Genomic DNA, 22,643 nt, shown 5'->3' with positions numbered 1-22,643 from the left:
AGTGCACTTTATTACCTCTTGCAGAGGTCTGTAACTCAGGTTTTAATTGTGCAGTGTCTTCAGAACTGCTTTTCACAGTCCACAGTAGAAGTTGTAGGCAGAGCTAACACCTTTTTTTAGACAATTCTCTACCTACAAACTTTGTCTTCCACCGCCTGATTATTGTAGCTCTATAGCAACACTATCATTACAGCACAATAGTTACCAAGATCTGTAACCTGAAATGGAACATTTCTGCTGCAGAACCTGAAAAAAAAAACCCAACAAATTAAACAATGCCACTGAATCCAAAGCTTCCATGACATCAGGAGGTCTAATAAAAGATGGAATATCTGCCTACATATGTTGCCTTCCTCACAGACATTGATCAGTCCAGCTCCAATGTTAGACGTTACATTTTCTTCAGTAAATTTGAAAGGGATTATGACATAGTGCATTTCACTGATTGGTATTTGAAGACTTTTTTTTTTTTTTAAATCAGGTCATAAAGTCCAAGGAATGTCTGTAATGTCTAGACGATTCCCTCATAGGTTCATATCTTTCACAATCTGCTCCAAAAGCTGGTGGATTCAGAAATCTTGTTTAATTCTGCCATATTGTTGTGGCTTTTAAGCAGCTCTTATATCTGCTTAATAAATAAGTAGTGGGTGTTAGTATTCTTTGCAAAAATGTTTGCTTTTCTATAAAACCCTGATGACTTGGGTTGGAAGAGGCCTTAAAGATCACTCGGATCCAAAGAAATTGTAGATACTGTTGCAGATAGTGCAACTGATGTGGCAAGTTAAGAGGTGACTCGTGAAGCAGCTTTGCAGTGATGCTCAAGGGCCTCTCCATCAGCGAGCCAGCCCGGAGGAAACCTGAGCATATCATCAAAGGTGCGAAGTCAAGGATTAAAGAGCACCAAACGCCTCTCTCAGCAGCGAGGCAGGTTCTGTGGCTGTGCCATAATCCTCCTGGGACGGCTTTAGGGCAGCGCTGGCCGGTGCTAAGCGGTGCCTGGTGGTTGTACAACTGCCCCATTTTCATGTGCTGTGCTTTTGTGCTCACATCAAAATATGTAACTGTGTGGGATGAAAGGAAACGGCAAATTGGATTGCGCCGTAATCCCAGCTGAAGCGCTGTCTTCACAAAGATGTAAACTGAAAAGCTTTGGGCTTCTTGCAGGCAGAAGAAACTTGTAATACATGAACGAGTTGTACAGCGACTAAGCTGTCCCTGAAGAGCATCTTCCCCGCCTCTCCGCGGTTTGATCATTTCGCTTCCCAAAACGTCTCCTGCGCTTCAGCATCTCCTGCGAGCCCGTGACTGGAGGAAGCGGTCTGAGGACACTGCGAAGGACACTGCTGCGGGGCCAGGCACCCTCACACTGTCCCGCCTTCCCCGCGTCTCCCTGTCCCCAGCAGTGGGGTGCCAGAGCACAGCCCACCCTCGTGGGGACAGGCACTCAAGGACTCTCACTGAGGGACCTTCTTTGAGGGACAGACAGAGGGGACCCTCTTTGCGGGAGCCTCGCTGCGGGACAGTCACTGAGGCGCAGTCACGGAGAGCCCCTCGCTGGCGGCCTCTGCCCGCCGCCGCCGCCGTCGCGCCTCAGGCGAGCGACACGCCCGACAGCTCCCCGACAGCGCCTGGCCCTCCTCCAGCCCGGCTTTTCCCCTTCTGCCATGGCCGCTCTCCCTCCCCCGCCCCAGATGCCGCTCCGTCCCCGTCCCTCAGCCGGCCCCTCTCGGCCGCCGACGGGGGAATGGCGACAGAGCGGCGCGGGACAGGCTCTGACCGGGCGGGCTGAGGGGAACCCGGGCAGAAAGAACACTTTTCCATGTACATTCACTTTTTAATGTATATTACACATATATATTTATTTATTTTATTTTTGATTTATCCTCCTGCTCTTTCCCCGCGGGCGGCGGCGGTGGGGGCTGGGGGGAGGCCGGGCCGGGTTTCCCGGCGCTGAGGCGGCGGCGGGCGGGGGAGGGGCGGGCGGGCGCTCCCGCCGCTGCCCCAGACAGTGGGCGGGGCCGGCGCGCGCCGCCGGCGGGTTCGTGCCCGCGCGCCGCCGCCGCCGCCGTCTCGGTCTCCGCAGTGAGGTCACGGGTGGGCGGCGCGAGCGCGGCGCCTGTTCCGCTCCCCGCGGCCGCCGGAGCCCCCGCGGCGCCGGGTGAGCAGCCGGGGAACTTACTGCGAACGGCGGGGAGCGGGGCGGCGGAGCCGGGGGGGAAGGGCGGGAGCGCCCGCCGGGGGATGGGATGGGAGGGAGCGGCGGCTGCGGAGAGGCGGCGCGGGGGCGGTGGGGAGAGGGGGAGCGGGGTACCGGGGATGGGAGGGGGGCAGGGACACGGGGGCGGCGGAGCGGCGCGGTACGGCTGGGGACGGCGGGGAGCCGGGCAGGGCGGAGGGGCGAGCCCGGCGGCGGGAGGGGGAAGGGCTGAGCCGTGCCCGGAGCGGTGCCGGCGGGGCCGGGGTGAGTCACGGCGCGGGAGGGAGCGGCGGCGTGCGGCGTCCCGGGAGGGGCTGCGGGGCGAGGGGTCGGTGCCCGGGATGCGGGGGCCGGTGCCCGGCCCGCGGCTCGCCGGAGCGCCCGTCCTTTCGGGTGTGCACGCCGGGAGAGCCGCTCCGGACCGCCCCCTCCCCCGCCGGTAGCGCCCGTCGGTCGGGGCTTGTCGCGGTGTTCCGCGAGTTACTGGGGAACGCACCCTGCCTCTGGCAGGGAATCCCGGATGGTTGCAGGGGGCCCCTAAAGCTCATCTTCTTCTGACACCCCTCACCCCGCCATGGGCAGGGACGCCTTCCACTATCCCAGGCTGCTCCAAGCCCTGTCCAACCTGGCCTTGGACACTTCCAGGGATGGGGCAGCCACAGCTTCTCTGGGCAACCTGTGCCAGTACCTCACTGCTGTCACAGAGAATAATTTCTTCCTTGTATCAAATCAAAACCTTCCCTTCTCTCCGTTTAAAGCCATTCCTTCTTGTCCTGTGACTCCGGTCACGCTTCTGCCCTTGTCAAAATCCCTCTCCAGCTCTCTTGAAGCCCCTTTAGGTACAGAGCAGACTCTGGGATTGCTTGTGATGGCCTCTCTCTCTTTCACAGGTTATCAGGAAGGACGGGCAGAACTCTGTGCTAGCACACGGCATGCATTCAGCCCATGGCCTGGATCTCACCTCTATTGCTAATAACTTGGGCTGGGAAAATTGTGACACACTCCAGTGACATCTGTGCGAAAGGTGACTCTCTAGGGACGTTCAGTTTTTGCCGTCGCTCTGGATCAGCCTTTAATTTCAGGATTTATTTGTGAACTGCCATAGTAGCTGTCACGGTGGTGGTGGTGAAATCATAAAGCTGGCAGCACAATAAAGCAAGCCCTTAAGATTGTGTTTGATCTCTGGGAGCTGAAAGTGCTGAATAAAATTTTCACACAACTTAAAGTACGTTTCGTTAAGATTGACATTCTTCTAACTGAGCCCATTTTTCTATTTTAATATTTAAATAGAGACTTATTTGAAAAGACAGTATATTTTTTAAAGGAAAAAAACCGAGGATGAACATGCATCAGCACATCGTTTTTTATTGAATTGCTGGACAAGACTACTGTGTAAAGTAGTGGCTAGGCTTTGAAGAAAACCTTTTGTATACATATTCCGTTGGGGTTTTTATATTATAAAATTGAGCAAATAACTAAGAAAATAGTGTAACCTCTCCATTAGTAATTTTACGGTATTACGTGCAAAATGGGTTACAGTTTTTACTGTTGGATGCTGAAGAAGTAATGTTTTAATGAAAGGAGCGTGCAGCTTGGTGTACCTGAGGTAATCCAAGATCCCATGAAACTATTTTTTATATGAAAAGGCAAGAAAATGCACATTCAGGACTGGCTTAATTAAAGCTCAGTGTTAAGCAATGGAAAGCCCACAGATAAACTTCCCTCTAGGTCTGGTCTCAGACCAAAAAAGGAGCAGGATCCAAGAGGATGGGAGTCCTCCACTGAAAAAAGCAATGACAGAAATGCATGTAAATAACAAAGTACAGGTAGTAATAAATAAGTTGCCAACAATAAAGAAGGAAAACCTGGATGACTATGGCGAAACTCCGGTGGAGGCTGATGGGGAAACCACCAAGGCAAACAGTGCTTCACTATCTGAGCCTTTGAGTTTAAATCCAGGTTTGAAGCACACGTTGGCACAGTTCCACCTAAGCAGCCAGAGTTCGCTGGGTGGACCTGCAGCTTTTTCAGCTCGGTATTCCCAGGAGAGTATGTCACCCACTGTCTTCCTGCCTCTCCCATCACCACAAATCCTCTCTGGTCCGCTGCTCATCCCTCCAGACAGCTCTACGGAACTCACGCAGACCCTGCTGGAGGGGGAATCCATCTCTTGTTTCAAAGTCGGAGGGGAAAAAAGACTTTGCCTGCCTCAAGTGTTGAATTCGGTTCTCCGAGACTTCTCCTTGCAGCAGATCAACACGGTGTGTGATGAGCTGTACATCTACTGCTCCAGGTGCACTTCTGACCAGCTTCACATTCTGAAGGTTTTGGGAATTCTTCCGTTCAACGCTCCGTCCTGCGGGCTGATCACGCTGACGGACGCTCAGAGACTATGCAACGCTTTACTGCGCCCTCGCACTTTTCCCCAAAGTGGCAGCTTCCTCCCTGGTAAGAACACCTTGGCCCAGCTGAAAGAGACTGGCAGTGCCTTTGAAGTAGAGCACGAATGCCTGGGCAAGTGCCAGGGGTTGTTTGCACCTCAGTTCTACCTTGCCCCGGATGATCCCTGTATCCAGTGCTTGGAATGCTACGGGATGTTCTCACCCCAGACCTTCGTGATGCATTCACACAGATCCCCTGACAAGAGGACCTGCCACTGGGGGTTTGAGTCGGCCAAGTGGCACTGCTACCTGCACATTAACCAAAAATACCTGGGCACGTCTGAGGAGAGAGAGCTGAAGCATCTCTTGGAGGAAATGAAGGAGAAATTCAGTGAGAAAAATCAGAAAAGAACTCGGTCCAAAGTAAGTTCACCTGGTGTAAAACTCCCAGATTTCTTTCTGCTCATACATAAGTACTTGTTTTAGAAGCACATTACTTGGCTTTTCTAAGTGGGAATACTTGTCACATCAAGCCTAAGTTAAATTTGTGAGAGCTTCACCATGGAAATAACATTTCTCATTAAGAGAGGTGGTAATTTCTTTCCTCTTTGGGCTGCAAGTAACCATTCGAGCTGGCTTGGCTTTGTTGGTTCTTGTTCTGTCCCAAGGTGTACAGACTCTGGAAAATTCAGGCTATTGTGAAAATTTTTGTTCTCCCATTTGACCTTTGAGTAGGTTTTATGCAGCATGTGCTGCAGCAGCTGAGCAAAGCAGAAAGGAGCTTGAAAATCAAGTGTTACAAATGAATTCTTCATTTGTTATTTGTACTCCAGCATGCAACGTAGGCTGGATGGCAACCTGGCTTGCTGGCCACCCATCTCATGACTTGTGTGCAGGGTAATGGTGCTTTGCTAAATGGCTATTTAGAAGCCCAAAGTCTGCTTGTTCAGCAAGAGCTTTCTGTTTAAACCACTTGTGCAGTGAAATATGCCAAAAAGAGGGGGTTTTAAGCAGCCCAAGTAATGAGCTGTGGGCCGGTATCTTGACAATAGTTAATAATAGACATCTTATTTTTTCCTAAAATACTGCTGCAAGTCTGTGCTGTGGTTCCAAAATACAGAGCTTATTTGTCCCTTGGAGAGCTGCTACTTTAAATAATAGGACAAGCAGCAGAGAAACATTAATATCATAGATGTTCATAGAAAACACAATTTTGGGGTATAGACTTTAATAGGCTTTTAATGGTTTCTGCCCCATGACAGTTTCTTTTCCGTGTATTCAGTGTTTCTGTCTGTTTGATGGCTGCTGGTTTGATAAATCCATGTTGCCTGTTGGATGTTTTGTGGTGGATTTCAAAATAGCAGCAGGAGCAGCACAGATGGTTGAGCCCAAAAAGGGGTGCTGTGAGCTGACACCTTTCAGCACAAATTTCTGAAAAGTTGGTGTTGCAGGAAGGCTGACTGTAGTAACAGGTATTGTTACAGTGGTGCCAGTCTGCAGGAAGAGATTTTACCAGCAGATTCCCATGGAAGTCTGCAGTATGGCATGCTTCCACATGCTGAATTATTTGAAGATGCAGTCTCCTAGCAAAGAGACTTTGCTTTTCAACTGATAAAGACATGTCAGTCTTTATTCTTGCAGTGCCAGTGTAAGAAAGGAGCTACAGCATGGTGGAATGCAGCAGTGGAAATACTCTTCTATGTTCACACCTATAAATGCTGCTTTTCTTCCCACAGCAGCAGATTTCAGACAATGAGATCTTTCAGTTTCATCTGTAGAGATGAAAAAAACCCAGCTGAAATGAGTAGTGGCAGTAATTTGGACTGGATTGGTGCACATGAAATTGTAAAACTTTCTGCAGGTCTTCATTGCAGACCTGTGTAGTTCTTTCTTACAAAGCAACGTGTGAAAACAGGGTCAGAAGCTGTGAAAACCTGAGCAAAGTACAATGATGAGGGAGGTTTTGGGTTTTTTTCATCCTGTGGATATTCATCTGGGAAGTAGAAAAGAGTAAAAAAGTTTAAGAGGGCAGTGCTGGAGTACAGTTTCCCTTTCCTTGTCCTGGGGGAGCTGAGGCTGCTTCAGAGAAGCACAGAATGGTTTAGGTTAGAAGGGACCTTAAAGATCATCTCATTCCCCTCCCCTGGCCTGGACAGGGACACCTTCCCCTAGCCCAGATTGCTCACAGCTCCATCCAGCCTGGCCTTGAACAGCTCCAGGGATGGAGCAGCCACCACTTCTTTTCCTCATTTCAGGTCTCAGGTACAACACGTAGACATTCCCTTTCCTTACACTCCTAAGGGAATTTATTGCAGGATGTTCTGTTTGCTGTTCTGTCACCTCCTCACCACCTTTGCTGAGTCAGTCCTCAAAAGTGCTGACACATCCTTTGTGCTTGTCTTGGAGGACCCAGGAAGAACAGTTGCCCTTGGCTAGGTCTTTCCCCATCTAGTAATAATGAATTAATTAAATCCCACAGTCCTTGGAGCATCCTGGATGCCATGCTTTGCCTTTCTCCTTAGCATTTCACTCTGAGTTTATTCACCTCACAGTGCAAATACACTTTTGTTTCAATATTTTAAGAGCAAAGTACTCTTGAGATTAATTCCTTTCTGTTCTTTGTGCTAACAAGAAAGCTGTAATCTGTGTGCTTGATTGTCACAATTTTCTGTGGAGTTCTAGGCTGCAGTGCAACATCCACCTGCTCTTCATGGAACAGCTGTCACCGAGTCTCTGCTGATTCCTGCACTGACAGATCCTTGTTCCCTTTGACTTTGCGACAGTTTCTCATCATCTCTGCACTAAAACTTTGCTTTCCTTCTCAGGCTGATTCCTTGAGCTGGTCACAGTGTGGGGGTTTTATAAATCCAATCTCTGCTAAAACTACTGGCTTAATGATTACACTGAAACATTACTTAACTATGTATTTTTTTTTTTCCTTATAGAACAGCTTTCTCCAATTAACCTTAAAGAAAAACAAGTAATTTTTCATGTAACCTTTTTATCAGTTTGAGTAGTAGCAATTCAATTCAACTTATTGTGTTCATAGAATTATTTAAGAGCATCTAAAATAAACAAATTGTTGGGTAATGAAATATATATATATATATATATATATATATATATATATATATATAAATAGATGCCTTATTTCATTTACCTGAATGGTGAGGGAAGAATCCTGTTAGAAAAAGACTTCATTTATTTATGGTAACATTTCATTTTCTTTCCTAAGTAAAAAATTTGATTGCATGCTATGAAATTCATTTGCAAGATTCACCTAGTGGGTAGATAGTAAATTCAGTTTCCACTTGAAATAGGTAAAAAAAAAAAAGGCAAAAATCTGACCTAGTAATTTGAAAATAGAGATGACCTGATAATTTCATATGTAAATATATAAGCATGTTAAAATGTGAGTCCTGAAACATGGACAAATGTGATCTGAAGCTCAAATCAGATCACTGCATACTAGCTGCAGTATAAGTAGATTATATGTGATTATTTAAATTATTGGAATGATCTGAGTAAGTAGAAAAAACTTGCCAAGTGTCAGGATGAGGCCGTTTTTCTAGAGATTATTCAAATCTTTTTTATTTAAAGCCTTTTTATGACTTTACAACTCCAGAGCTTCTCTTCCTTGTTCCCTCCCTCCTTTCTGTCTGTGTTGGAAGTGATTTGAGGAACTGCAGGGCTGGAATTTCAGTTTCATTGTGAGAGCTGAGTTTCCTGGGGTGGGAGTTCTGGTCAGGATGGGGCAGGTGGGGTTTGGTCCCTGCCAGGGTTGGGGATGTTGGATTCTGCAGACCCTGGCTCAGCTCACACTGGTGTCACTGCCAGGGATGAAGTTCTCTAAAGGTCTATTCCAGGGTGGGAAAATACAAACTTCTCTGATTATGTAGCACATAAGAAGTTGTGGAGATATTAAAACACTACATAAAGGTTTCAGTACAGGATTATTTAAGTTTTTGAGCTGTTTTTTAATTGAGCAGCTTGTGAAAGGTACTGGATCTGGCTGGAATGGTGTTGACTTATTTTGTAGCAGCCTGTGTGGTGCTGGGCTTTGGATTTGTGGCTAAAACTGTGGCTAACATGCCAATGTTCTGGCTACTGCAATAAAACCTGGGATAGAAGGAGGAGAAAGAGGGTTTGGCATCCAAGGTGGAGGCTGTTGGAGGGTGGCTGGGCAGTTGTCTGAGGGAGGGACTGAGCCATGCCCTTTGCTTCACTTGTGTTTTTCTCTTTCCTTCACCTCTTAAACCAGCTTTATCTTCATCCAGGAGCTCTCTTGCTCTTTTCCCTTCCATGCCCTGGGGATGGTGCTGAGGGAGCAGCTCTGTGGGTGCCTGGCAGCTGCCTGGGGTCAGCCAACCACAGGCTGCTACCCCACCCAAAACCCCATGTCCCAAGGCTGTTCTAATACACTGAAATTACCAATCAATTTCTTAGCTCTGAGAATATTGTAAATATATGGTGAGACACCTTTCACTTGAAATTAAGAGCAACTTTGCAGGGGAACACAAAGTATCACCAGGAATTTCTAGTAAAGAGTAGTTCCAAAAATATTTCTCAAGACACACAGAACAAGAATTGCTTTCCAAATGCAAAATACACAGAAGTTTTTAAGATTATATATTCTGATGCACCTGAGTAAATGTTGTTTGCTACTGCAAAGGGAATGGCATTTTCATGCTACTGGGAGCAGCTTTGCCTACTTGTGTAATAAAAATTTGTGATGACTGAAGAAAGTTCTGTCCCTGGAACACCAGCACACTGTTCCATTTAATTTTGAAATAAAGTATCTGGCAGTTGCTTACTTTATATAGACACATTATTACAAAAGGCTCCTACAACCTGTTGGGAATCCTAGTTTCTGCTTTTCTCCCAGGCTTGTTTAGAAGAGTTTTGGAAACTCAGCAGAGCTTTTAGATAGGTCTGTAAAGACGTTTTTCTTTCATTTCATTGCTCTTTTGCCCACAGTGGTAAATTGGAGATCAAAGAATTCTGTGGGTTGCATCACCCTGCACCTTTGCCAAAGACACCCCATTTCCCAGTGCCCCAGTTTCTCTGGTGTACCTGTATTAATGGTGCAAATGGCATTTCTCTGAGGAGTGCTTATGAAAATGTAAATAATCTGTATCCATGTTTCAATTACCAGTTTATTTTACTTCCTTTAGGCAGAGCCACAGCAGAACCTGGAATTATCGCAGTGGTATCCAGTTATAAAGCAAGAAGCAGAAACTGATCCTCAACCACCTTCCTTTTTCCACCCCAGGTAACTGAGTTTCCTATATAGAACTATAAGCACTGTGAAGTGTTCAAATACTTTTGGCTATTTAGGTATAATTCAGACAGAAAAAATGTATTTGCAACATGAACTGTTAGGAAAACTCTTCAGGTATCACACGGGAATAATTTAATCCTAAATTTTTATGCACTTCTTAGTGTAAATACTAATGAACTGCTTATGAGTGTTTTTTGTTATAAGACTCAAGCTGTGACCTGTGGGTGTTCTTCAGCAGGCAATACAATTGAAATGTAATTAAAATTTCCCCTTTCTTAGTAGAAATGACAGAGGTAACTTGTATCTTTCATATGGTAATACAATACATACATGTGGAAAAGCTGCACAGGGCCTATTTACCATGAGGACCACTTAATTTCCTTCCAGAAAAGACTTCCAAGAGGTGTTTGAAGGCCTTCTCCCACTGTGGAACAAGGACTGCAGCTGCATTGTCTGTGGGCTGGTTTCCTAGTTTTAGAAACCAAGTGCATTTCCTTGACTTCTTACCCAATTTGTCACCTGCAGCAGTGAGGGAAATGGTTTTTCTTGATGCTCCTCTTGCCCTCACCCCCTGTGGTTGCACAGGTCCTGAATTTGGGTCAGAGCAGACCCTTTTTGTTGCACACACATCACTCTGGTTCCCACGCAGAGAGGGGTGTGGAGGAACTTCTGTGATGGGCCCTCATGTTGTGTTTCTGCCAGTGCCTTCCTTCAGAACCAGGAGAAAGGGAAATGTTGAAGACAGCACTTGGAACTCCAGTGACACTGGTGATCTTGGCACTGGCCTGAGCACACCTGGGGCTCTCTTCCCTCTGAACTAGGCTGAAGTGAAGGTGGGACACAGAGATGCTCCCAGGAGCTGTGAAAATCCAAATGGGCAGCTCAGTATACCTGGGAAGGAAGGTCCAGCATTGGTCTCAGATGTGCCCCAGGACTGGCAGAACACAGCTTTGTTACTTAAGTGAGGTGCTCATTCCCTCTTCACTGATCACCTCCCCATCCTCCATTGCTGATATAAGGATTAGGAAAATGCTGGAGAGTCTGGATTCAGTGGCATTCTAATTTCACTCTTTGCATTTAAATGAAGCCTTCATATGATTTACTGTAATTTTTTTTTAAATAAGCCATTTTGAAAAATCTACTTGTTTGATAACCTCAAAACTTTATCTAGATAATCTACTCAGTAAAGTTTAAGTGGGTTGTTAGGCTTTCCTTTTGCATAGGAAAAATTAAAAACTACATGCTTCTTTTTCATTGATGCTTTCATAGTTTGAACTCATGTTCAATTAAACTTTCTGCTCTCAACCAGCCATCTTTTATTATGTCTTACCTCTGAATTTTACTTTTCTGCTGTTTTTTCAGTTACTACCTTTATATGTGTGATAAAGTGGTTGCCCCGAATGTGTCTCTTGCATCTCAATATAAGGATGTTGCAAAACCATCAGTAAAAGCTTCAGAAGTCAATAAATCCTCACCTGGGCAGTCAGAGAAGAAGCTCAGTAGTGGAAAGCACAAAAAAGCTGCCTCCTATCCAGAGCTTTCTCTTGAAGAACAGGAAAAAATTGACTTGAAAACTGGGGTGGAGCAGCCAAATAAACGTTTAGGTGAGTAGTGAGAATTATATTGAGAGCTTTGATTTTTATACCACAGAATTTTGAAAAGCTTTACACCGAGCTAGAATTTTGTGATGTCACTTCAGGTTTCCAAAAATTCCCGCCACCTTTTTGTGATCTCAGTTTTCTTTGCATTTGTTTCACTCTGGAATTTGAACTTTGTGTGATTCTTGTTCTCTTGTTTTCTCCTGTGTAGATCCTCCCGTGTCAACTCGTGCTGCGAGAGGTGCAAAGTGTGAGCGCGTTTCTTCCAAAATCACCAGGGACTCTGGCCGTGCTGAGGGAGGTGCTGATGCACCAACCCTGTCCCCCACGCTCATGAAGGACATCAGCTGTGAGGATGACAAGGGAAGGATCATGGAAGAAGTCATGAAAACCTACATCAAGCAGCAGGAGAAGCTGAACACGATTTTGCGGAGGAAGCAGCAGCTCCAAATGGTACCGTGGCAGTCTGAGTGCCTTTCCCCCTGGGCAGCAGGGAGCTGCTGTGGGCTGGCTGGCTCCTCAGTCAGATTGCATCATTTAGAAACACCAGAGCACACTGATCATCTTTGTCTCAGCTTAAATCCAGACACCAAATCTTCAGTGTCCCTTATGTTCATGAGTTTTGAGCCCACTAATAAGTGGTGCCTCTTCAGTTTGCAGCTGCTGGGTCCAAGGAGCTCCTGCTTTTGCTGTATCTTCTGAAATTTCTCAGTTTCAGGTTTTTAAAGATGCAGATATCAGTATTCTAGGAATGGTCTTATCACTGCCCTGTATAAAAAAGAATACCACTTTCCTATTCCCATTTGCTAAGCCATGCTTTTAGGGATTTTATTTTTAGTTTTTTCTTTAATAATGGATTATTTTAAAAGCTGGTGTTCATTTGTGACATTTCTGTTTTCTGAATTCAGTGCAGTACTGTCTTTGCTTCTTACATCCATGGAACAGAGCTAATATTTTAATTTATTTTATTTTAATTTAAATGTTAATCTCAGAATCTAGGAGCTCAGATAAGGCCCTAGATCCTTTGCTACTTCAAAGTTGTTCTGCTGTTGGAGGTTAAGTTTGTAGATAAGTTTAAAAAAAATATGAGTTTAAAAATATCAAAATGTCAGTGGACAAAGAAATCAAACACTTGATTTTGTTTTCTGGTGCTACACTTCTTGCATCTTCAAAGTATATTTTAGTGAATCAGTGCTTCTGCTTCCTGAGGTTCACTGCTGGAAGTGCAAATTTGTTTCTGAAAGCTCCATGTACTTGGAAGTAAAAGTAATTTCTTAAAAATTAGAATACATGTTACAGAATTCCATGCTGTCATTGATAAGTAGATAAATACCATTATCAGGCTGTTGTTATTGGTAGTTACAAATGGTCTTTTTGGCCTCATTGGTTCCAGAAACACTTTTAAGTTGAGGCTTTTTTACTTTTCTGGTGTTAGAAGGAAGGAGTATGTGATCTTGATCTTTCTTTACAGGAAGTGGAAATGTTAAGCAACTCTAAAGCTATGAAGGAATTGACTGAAGAGCAGCAGAATTTACAAAAAGAACTCGAATGTTTGCAAGCAGAGCATGCACAAAGAATGGAGGAATTTTATTTTGAGCAGAGAGACTTGGAGAAGAAACTGGACCAAGTGATGAAGCAAAAATGTAGCTGTGACTCCAATTTGGAAAAAGATAAAGAAGCTGAATATGCAGCACAGGTGAGAAGGGAAGGTTTGTTTCAAACAAAACATGTTTAGTGTATCAGGAAGTTGTGAAGGTGTTGTTCAGCCACCTTAAGGTTTCGTTTTCTCTGTTTGTTCTGACACCACAGACAGATACCAAAATAGGTCACTGTCAGCAATATTTATGTTCCTGTTCCTTGATTGAAACTGAGGTAGAATGTAACTTACAGAAATATATATTATTGATGAAATATTAAACTTAAACCTGAGGTCTGTTCCGCCCTCATTTAAAAGAAATTCTGTTTTTAATGTATATGGGCTTGCCCGTGATACAGACTTTAACATTATCATTACTTTATGTAAAAAAAAAAATTCCAAACCTCTGAACCTTCTTTTTGTCAGAATAGCAGCATACCTTGCTGCTCCTCATGTTCCTTGGTGGTAGAACCTTCTGCAGTATCTGATGAGCCCCTTCTGGGCTCTGACAAAACATTTGGCCAAGACTTTTCTTGGAAGTGAAAATCATATTGGTGTCTCTCATTCTAGCCTCTTAGATTCATATGTCAAAACCTATGGAGTTGTTTTTTTCTCTCACTTTCCTTTTAGCTTTTAGTATTGCTTCCTTCTGTTGGAGGTTATTCCAATGGGAAAAAATATAGTTAATGACAAAGGGAACCTTGGAATGCCCCTTTAAAAAATCAGATGTAGTTATGATTAATTTTTTTTAATTTCGCACCATATCACAGAAAACTAATCCTAACAGGCTCATTTTTAAAGTGAACAAAATCTAAAGCTTGAGCTCAGTAAAGTTCTGTGGTCCTTTGTTCACAACTGTGTATTTCCTGTTCAGACTGACTCAAACTGAGAAACAGGCACTACTTGAGAGACAGGTTTTGGTATTTTTGGTGAGTAGGGCAGAGACTCGCATCGTAAATCCTTCTCATGAATTTAATTTCATGACGTCCCACTCCACTGATTCCTGGCCTTTGCTGCCAGAAATAATCCTCTCTGACTAAGGCCTGATTTACTAAACATCTGGTACAAGCCCTGTTAGTGCAAGTAACAACGTGTTCTAATTTATGGAGATCATCATGTACAGCATGTTTTATAGGGCTGGTGCAGCTCACTCCCTTTGGAGGGTGAAAACTGTGGATTGTTCCCCAAGGAGATTGGTTGTGTGTTCCTTTTGAAGTTAGACTTTGAAAACTACATACATTCCTTGTGTAAAAATTTACTCTGTTATTACCTCTATGGTGGATCTATTCACAATGTATAATTTGAACCTTTTTTACCATTTATCACATCTTGCAGTAGATTCTGGTTCCAAGAAGCACCAGAATTAAACAGAGGTCTTGGGAACAGAGAACTTTCCCAAGCTGTATATACAGCATTCCAAAAAAGCCTTAATCTGATGTGTTCTTGAAGCAGTTGCCCAGGCTGCCTTTTCTGTCTCAGAACTGTGGACTGGGAGGAATCCTTGTGCACTAAACAGAATTAAGAATTTGGTATTTGCAGCTTGCTTAAAAGTCTCTTCTCCTTTCTAGGCCTGTCTGAATATGCACCGTCTTGCCCCCTTTTTTGACTTCCTTATTGAAATACTTGCTTCACCCTGTCAGTCACAGGAAGGCAGAATAACCAGTCCTGGAGCCTTTCCTTAGAGCTGGAAATCAAAGGCAGAGACATGTTGCAGCATGCAGGCAGTGGGCACTGTTGCACTGCAGCACTTCACTGCAGCACTTGTGCAGTCAGCACTTGCACTAACAGCCTGTTGTTGGCTAAGAACTGCTGAAATATTTCTGATTAAAGAAGTGGGGATGAAATGTGGTGTTTCTCTAAAACCAGCACAGCCATCCCTTTAGCCAGTACATTCTGTAGCACTTGGTGAACACCATTAATACCCTGTATGTTCCTGCTCTTTCCTTTAAATGAGTTGTCTTCCTAATTCTCAGTGAGATGGATGCTTAGTGATAATGTTCATCAGGTACAGATGTACACCTATCATTACAAAGGCAGATGGGTTTTTTTTAGATGGAATTAAATTATAATAAACTTAGATGGAATGAAATTATAAAAACATATAAATAAATTGGATGGTCTTTTAGTAAGAAATAAGCCCATGAATCAATGGGAGGGAGGATAGCTGTTTTCCAGTCTCCTTCCTGTTTTAACTGCTGGTAGTATACTATAAGCAATAAGGAACTTTCCCACACTTGAAAAGGTGTTTCCAGATGTCACTGTAAATAACTTTGGTGACATTCTAGCAAGTTTGAACTTTGATGTATTCCAAAGAGGAAAAGAATACTTAATTTTTGTGTTTAAACACAAAATATATCACAAAAACATTTGTGTGGACTCAGGTTTATATTTGAACACATACACACAGAGATGGTTATGCTCAAAATTTTCTGAATATTTCATTTATACTAAGGAATATCAGAAAACAGTGTTGGTGATTTTGTTTCTTCTAGAAATACACTCAGGCTTTGAAATGAGGAAGTAATATTTTGTCAGGTAAGGGAAATGGACCTGGGAAATGAAAAAATGCAGTCTATTCTGGGACTTGTGGCACATCCAATGCAAACATCATCACAATTTTTCCCAACAGATTCTGTGTGTTATTGTACATATTGTATATATTGTGTATATACACTGTCTGGTGTGACAGTTCATATAGCTACAACTTATCTGCATTTAAAAATTAGATTTTCTCATTTTTTAAATTATAGTATGACGTTTATGCAGCTTTGCACATTGACATTGTTTGCTAATGGTGTAGCAGGTAAGTGATAACTTGATAACTGCATAAGTCTGGTGGACTGAAATACTTGGATGCATAGAGTGGCCATCTGTGACCCTTTGTTTGCTAAAATTGACTCTGCCTCTGTGTGCCTTGTGTTTCCCAGCTGGCAGAGCTGAGGCAGAGGTTGGATCATGCAGAGGCAGATAGACAAGAGCTTCAGGATGAACTGAGACAGGAACGAGAGGCTCGGGAAAAGCTGGAGATGATGATAAAGGAATTGAAGCTACAGATCCTGAAATCTTCCAAAAACGGGAAAGGAAAATAGAAATTGGAAGAGGAAGCATGACTGTGTCCTTCAAACAGGGTGTTTTGGTTTTAATGATTGTGAACAATTTTTGTGTGCTGAGAAAAAGTGTTCTCTCTGGATTTCTATTTCCAGACAGGTCCAGATGAACATATACATAGATATAAATAAATAGAGATAGACATTTTTAGATTTTCCTAGCCAATGAAAATCTGCATTGATTTGTACTGGTGTTTTTCTCAAACGATGAAAAATACGAAACTCTTGATTTAGAGTGACCAGTTTCTGTCTATTTCTAATGCAGTCTTAAGGACTCTACACCTTTTAACATTGTCTGTTAAAACATGTGTGGGTATCTTTATTTTGCTATCAATTGCACATCCAGTTATAAAAGTACATTAAAAATATCCTCAATTCTTCAAGGTCTTAAATAGTTTGGGTTTCAGTGAGAATTAAATATTCTTGAACTGAGGAAAGTAAAGGCAGCTTTTTGTCTGTAAGACAGAGCTCAAAATTGCCACAACTGATTGATGATTGAGTATCAAAAGTGATTTACCAGCATGAGTTTTTCCCATAATTTCATTGTGTGAAGTCAGCTGATCTTTTCAGTATTGTCTATTTAACAACTCATTATCAGTCTAAGGAGTGTTAGAGCCAGCACTTGCTTGCTCTGCTGGAAAACATTAGGGGTTGGTTTTTTGTTTTGTTTTGGTTTTGTGAATTAAAAAAATTGCAGTTACAGTGGAATCTTGAGAAGTTAAAAATTCACAAGTTTTCTTCTGTTGTTTTCTGTCTAGTACATATGAAAGAAACATTATTAAAAGGCTTAAAGGTGGGGCTTTTCCTTTTAGAAACTGAGAAAGCTTGACTTAACTGTTTTTCAGATATTAACGCTTTCAAGAAAAAGAATATTTATTATAAAGAAATAGGTATTAATTTCTTCAGTACCCTAAGCCTCCACACTTGGAGCTTCTTGCCAACTTGTGGATTTTTCTTTCATCACATAGAACAGGCCTTAACTGACATTGTGATCATAGCTTAAAATATAAAATTCTGAGGTATGGCACTTTGAAAAATCATTTTGATAGTCTCTGTATTTGAATGGCATGGTAGGGTTACCATGAATTAAGAAAATACAGCATGTTTGTTAAGCTATAACATTGGGAAATGTGTAATTGTACAGAATTACTGTTTTATGTATATATATAATGTCTGAGTACTTCTGAAGTCTGGTTCCTAGTGGGTTAAATGCATGGCTAAAGTTGGATGAACAAAAACTTTTTTTGCACTTCTCTCCAAAAAATTGGATGCAGCTGGCAGATGTCAGCTGATCATGTCAGTGATAGGAATATTTTAGTAATTCTAGTGTTTCACAACATAATTTTAACTTGTACTTTTAGTTTCTGGTTTGAGGTACTTAAGTTTAATATTCTCTTAATAATTCAGTTAATTTTGGATGAAACCACTAGTAAAAGCCTACACTGATCTTTTTTTTTTCCCCTCAACTAGTAAAACTGAAAACTCCTTTTTTGTTTCTCTATTAGTGATATAACAAGACTAAATATCACAGAGAAAGATAAAATTGCACATATCTTTAAATTGAATGAGAAATGAGGTGGTAAATTAAATGACACAGAGTATTAGGATGATTTTTTTAATAACTGTACAATTTTGTTTATGAGCTCTGTGTCACATTTACACTGACAAGTAAAGCAAGTTAGATGAAAAAAAAATTTTTCTTTGTCAGTGTCGAGAATCATAGAATGGTTTGGGTTGGAAGGGATCTTAAAGATCATCTTCCACCCCCTGCTGGAAAAGAATACCAGGATTATATTTTTCTCTTCTTCAGCTCCCATCTCCAAATTTTTTTCTTCGGAAAGAAAACCAACAAAAAAAAAAAGAAAGAAAAAAAAAAGAAAAAAAACAAACTAGAAAGGAAAAGGCCTGTCTTTGCAGCTTGGTTTGGAGGGAAAGGAGCTGACTCAATGGTTTTGGTTGTGTGTGCACCACTTGCTTTAAAAGCACCAGGAATGTTTTGTTGTCCGGCCACCGGACCCATGGGCACATGGAGAGCAGGCAGGAGCATTGCTGGGGTGTGATGGCTGGGGGCAGAGCTTGAGCCTGCCCAGTGGGATGGGCAGATCCTGTGTTGGCTGAGCTGGGAACTGGGCAGTCCCACCTGGGTGCTGCTGAGGCATGGACAGAGTCCCTCTGTGCTGCCTCTCGGGGTGGTGGGGCCGGCTCAGGCTCTGGGTGTGGGTAAAGCCACAGCTCCTTCCCACAGCTGATGCACCACAGTATTTATGGCTGAGCTGTTTGGAACCCTGCTGGATTATTCTATTAGTAGGATAGTGAATATTCCATTTCCATTCAGGTCTTGTCTGTGTTCTTGTCCTGCTCAGATGTTCCCCTTGGCCAGCAGTGGCCATGGAGGTGCAGCCCAGGTTCCTGTGCCTCAGCCAGCACTTGGGTCACTGCTGGAGGCTCTGGAAATGCTGTGGCCATCCTTTATACCAAAATTTTCACTGTTGCAAGAACTCCATCAGCTATAGGAAGTTTCACCAATTCCAATTGCAGATAAGGCCTTCCTAATTATTTTTGAACATCTGGCTGGTAAAGCCAATGGAACATTTATTAAAATGACCTTAAAAGTAGCTTTGTAAATATTCCATTTAGTTAATCTAAAGTTAGAATGCATTTTAAATTATTGTAATCCTCTTAAAATTCTTAAATACTACTTTCAGGCTCTTGACGTAACATAAACAATTTTCATATGTGTAGACTTAATTTTATACTGATTTTAAGTAATAATGTATACATAAATGTGCCATAGACCTTTGTGTGCTCACAGTCTCTGAAAGATAGTTTTCTAGTAAATTGTAAATAATGCTCTTAAGTTTTAGAAAAAATATATGTTGACCTTCTGTTTGCTACCTTATCCTTATTCTGTTGAATGGTTCATTTTACAGCCTGACATAGGAACTTGGAATGCACACTTGAGGGCCCTCACTTAAGTGCACACTTAATGGTAGAGACTAAATCAGTCATTAGATCTTTGCTTTTAGTCACAGCATGCTCATTTTATGTTTTATTTGGTTTGCCTTCAGTCATTGCTTGCTAACCTTTTCAGGCAAGAAGTAATTTTCCCAGGTAGTTGTGACATGAAACCTGTAGAACAAAGCCCTAAAATTGTCTATAATTTGAAAGTTGTGTTCTTAAACACCTACACCAAGATGGAAGTTGCCTAGTGCACCTTTTGGAATTAGTAGGATTGGGAGTGAATACCTAATTTGCTCCTATACTTTTATAAAAGAGAAATTTAACATGCTTTGTATATTTTAATCAATAAAATATGAGAGCTTAGAGGGTAAAACTCTTGTAATTTTGGCAGTCTGGAAACACCTCACTCAGAGTGTAACCAGGTGTCCCTCAACAAAAGAGATTTTTATCTAAATCTCCAAACTTAGTTAAGTCTGTGTTTTAGTTTTTGTAAAACATATCGTTCAGTTGGAGTATTTAGATGAATGTAGTTATGTTTCACATTCTTAAACTAATTTTATTCTGTATTTAATATATTGATAGCTTAGATGTAAAACCATCTGTACATAGTAAAGGCAAAATGCAATTAGTGATGTAGGAAAAGTTGGGTGGGAGCATAAAGCTACTGGTGGCCTGAAAAGAAATAAGTCTTGGCCTGAATTTTAGAAGTCACAATGTTTTATTCATACATTCTTGTTTTGTACTGGGGGAGGGGATAGCTAGAATGTGTTATGAAATTTTTGGAAACCTTTCCTAGCATTAGTTGGGAAGTTGGCCTCGAAATGCTGTTGTGGTCAGCTTCCTAGAATTCACTTGTTTGTAGAGTATATATTTTGATTGTCAGTAAAGATAACAACTTTGTATTTTTTCTGCACTTAATTCGTGTAATTAATCCACACAACAGAGTTTTCTATAACATGGTGAAGTCTACAAAAGACGTAATTTCTCCTACCTATTAACCTGTGCTTGCAATATTTCGGTAATTTTATTTAAGCCATTGATAGTAAGCAGCAGAAAGCTGCAAATTTCAATTTTCTTTTTGCTCATTACATTTGTAGTGTGAGTGTTCATTGGTTTTCTTTACAGAAAGCTTGTAGAATTTTCTATTTGCTGCATATATCTATTTAAAAAATGCAGTCATTTTTTTAGCTTTTGTGAAAGCAGTTATTGCTTATGAATTGCACGATGATTTTATAGTGTGTCTCCATTACTTAGCAAATTGGTTTTTTCAGGGTTAGTGGTTCAGTTGGAAAATGCTTGAAAAATGAGTTTTAAGCACTTCATCAAGCACAGCAAACACGGTATAAAATTTTGCTATTTGAAAATTAATTAAGTGTAACGATATCAATTGAATTTTTTTTTCTTCTAAGAGATACCTCACTTAAAGGAAAGCACAGCTGTACTGTATTTAAACGAATTCTAGGAAATAATAAAAAGTTGGTCTGAAATATTTCGTTGCCATCACGTTGCTTTCTGTGATTGACAGAACATTTTTTGTGTTTTCATCCTCACTCTCTAAAGTATTTATTGCTGTTGACATGCCAGTATAATTCTCTCAAACGACAGAAAGTAGCTGCAAAACAGCTGAGTCCGTGTTAGCTCGAGGCAACAGGTTGAGTGACAATTCTGAAACCATAGAAAAGCCTGTGAAAAATGATCAGTGCATTCAACAATTCTTAATACTTTGCCAATGATGTACAGTCTTATTGTCAGCGTTGCTGTGGTTGCATCACATGACACACAAAACTGTCCTCTACCTCACGTGAGATTTAACAGATATTTTATATGGTTTTAGTAGACAAGATGCATCTATCTGGTCACTTAGTTTACAAATTTTGAATTATATTTATTGAAACATGACATACTGTGCTCTTAGCTTATACCTCAATTGTATTTTGTGCTGTTATCCATTTCCATGCCTTGTAAATACCTGTATAGATCGTGGACTCAAAAACAAATAAAGAACTGCAATGTCAGAACACTTGTCTCTGTCGTATTTTTGAGCACTGACTTCTAAACTTGGCTCTTTGAGGGTGTTTAACTCTGCTTTTCCAAGGACAGAGCCTTCCTTGCTTTGATTACAGTAAATTAAAATCTGATTACACCAAAACCTGTTAGAGCTCCCACAGCCTGTGGCAGGTCCCCAGTTCTCTAAAAGGTATTTTAAGCAAAATCTACAAGATCAAAACCATCCCTCTCTGTGGATCCACTTCCTAAAGCTCTTAAGATTCTGTAGAAGTATTGCCACCAAGCTTTTTATGTATCTTGGCATAAATTTGGTGTTTATACCTGAAAATAGAACTCCTTGCATACTTGGCAAGTTCTCTGGTGCCCAGCTTTGTTGCTGCTTCACTGCTCAAGCAATGTGTGAGTTGTTCACAACTCTCTTCCATAGCTCAATAATAAATGAGATTAAAAACACACATTGCCAGATCAAATGCTGAGATTATCCAAAGTTAAAATTAGAAATGAGAATTTTGCTGTATTTGCTGAAAAAATAGTTACTGCTGATGGTGAGTGACTCTCAGGAGTTCTTAGTTTTTGTAAACCATGTGATTATATTACCTTAACTTTTGCTACAAATAATGTTTTGGAGATTTTCTGGGGGATTTTATTCATACTGAGAAGATTTTCTTGATGCATAAGAAAGCACATTCACACACCTTTTGGTATTTTTTTCTTCCCCTCAAATCAGTGCATAAATACTTTGTCCTTGTATTAAGGAACTTCTCTCCAATACAGGAAATCCTGATGATGTTTCAGATAATTGCAAACCTGTATTTTACAGATAAAGAGAGAAAGGTGCAGTATGAACCAGGATAAAGATGAAAATTACAATGATGAGCTCAGCCTTCAATATAGAACAAAATTAAGAACTGACTGTACCACTTAAACTTGTTTATTTCTGCATCCCATCTTGCTTTTGTATACTGCTGTATTCTAAACAGGGAGGAATCAATGAGGCTGAAAATGTAAAGAAAAAGTTCAAGGTGAGTCATTTGGATGAGAAAGCCCTGGGTGTTGATAGCTTGGGTAGCTGTGACTAATTGCAACGCCTGTCTTTTGTCAGGGAGAACAATGCAGGTTAAGGAAAAGCTCTGGGACTGAAGGGTAAAAAGATTGATTTTTAAGGAGCTCACACTGTTGCTGGAATAAATGCCTGTGTAACACTTGCTTTTAAAAAGGCAGCTTTTGAGACTATTGCCCAAAGTGTATCAGTTTATTTGGCATATAGCTGGCAAGCCATTCTTGTTCCTTCTTTTATTGATCTTGTAAATCATTGTCCACTTGCCTTGTATGAACTTAAATTCACTTAACTGTTGGTGGTGTGATTTATAACACTGACAAAATGGTAAATGCCTCCTGTCTCTATTGACATTAATGAAATAATTCACACTGTGCCCTGTGGGCACCAGCTCCAGTTCTGTTGAACAGTGTTGGTT

At 41.8% G+C, this 22,643-nt stretch overlaps 2 protein-coding genes across 2 annotated transcripts; one reads left to right on the top strand and one right to left on the bottom strand.

Moving 5' to 3' along the window:
- Positions 1-1,862: 1,862 nt before the first annotated feature.
- LOC139594652 (WAS/WASL-interacting protein family member 1-like) lies at positions 1,863-2,773 on the bottom strand. Its single transcript, XM_071437014.1, has 2 exons — positions 2,766-2,773; positions 1,863-2,700 (listed from the first exon to the last, which is right to left on the bottom strand). The coding sequence occupies exons 1-2, from the start codon at positions 2,771-2,773 to the stop codon at positions 1,863-1,865; spliced, it is 846 nt and encodes a 281-aa protein (XP_071293115.1).
- On the top strand, positions 2,020-21,179 carry SKIL (SKI like proto-oncogene). Its single transcript, XM_071438083.1, has 7 exons — positions 2,020-2,158; positions 3,088-5,001; positions 9,753-9,850; positions 11,222-11,463; positions 11,669-11,910; positions 12,929-13,153; positions 16,021-21,179. Exons 2-7 carry the CDS (start codon positions 3,895-3,897, stop codon positions 16,180-16,182), a joined length of 2,076 nt encoding a protein of 691 aa, XP_071294184.1. The 5' UTR covers positions 2,020-2,158; positions 3,088-3,894; the 3' UTR covers positions 16,183-21,179.
- Positions 21,180-22,643: the final 1,464 nt, after the last annotated feature.

This window comes from Agelaius tricolor, unplaced genomic scaffold (assembly GCF_023055355.1).
Source record: "Agelaius tricolor isolate 1412-34295 unplaced genomic scaffold, bAgeTri1.0.p SCAF_12, whole genome shotgun sequence".
Lineage (NCBI taxonomy): Eukaryota > Metazoa > Chordata > Aves > Passeriformes > Icteridae > Agelaius > Agelaius tricolor.
Note: the sequence above shows the minus strand (reverse complement) of the source record. Positions and strands in the feature narration are given on the sequence as shown.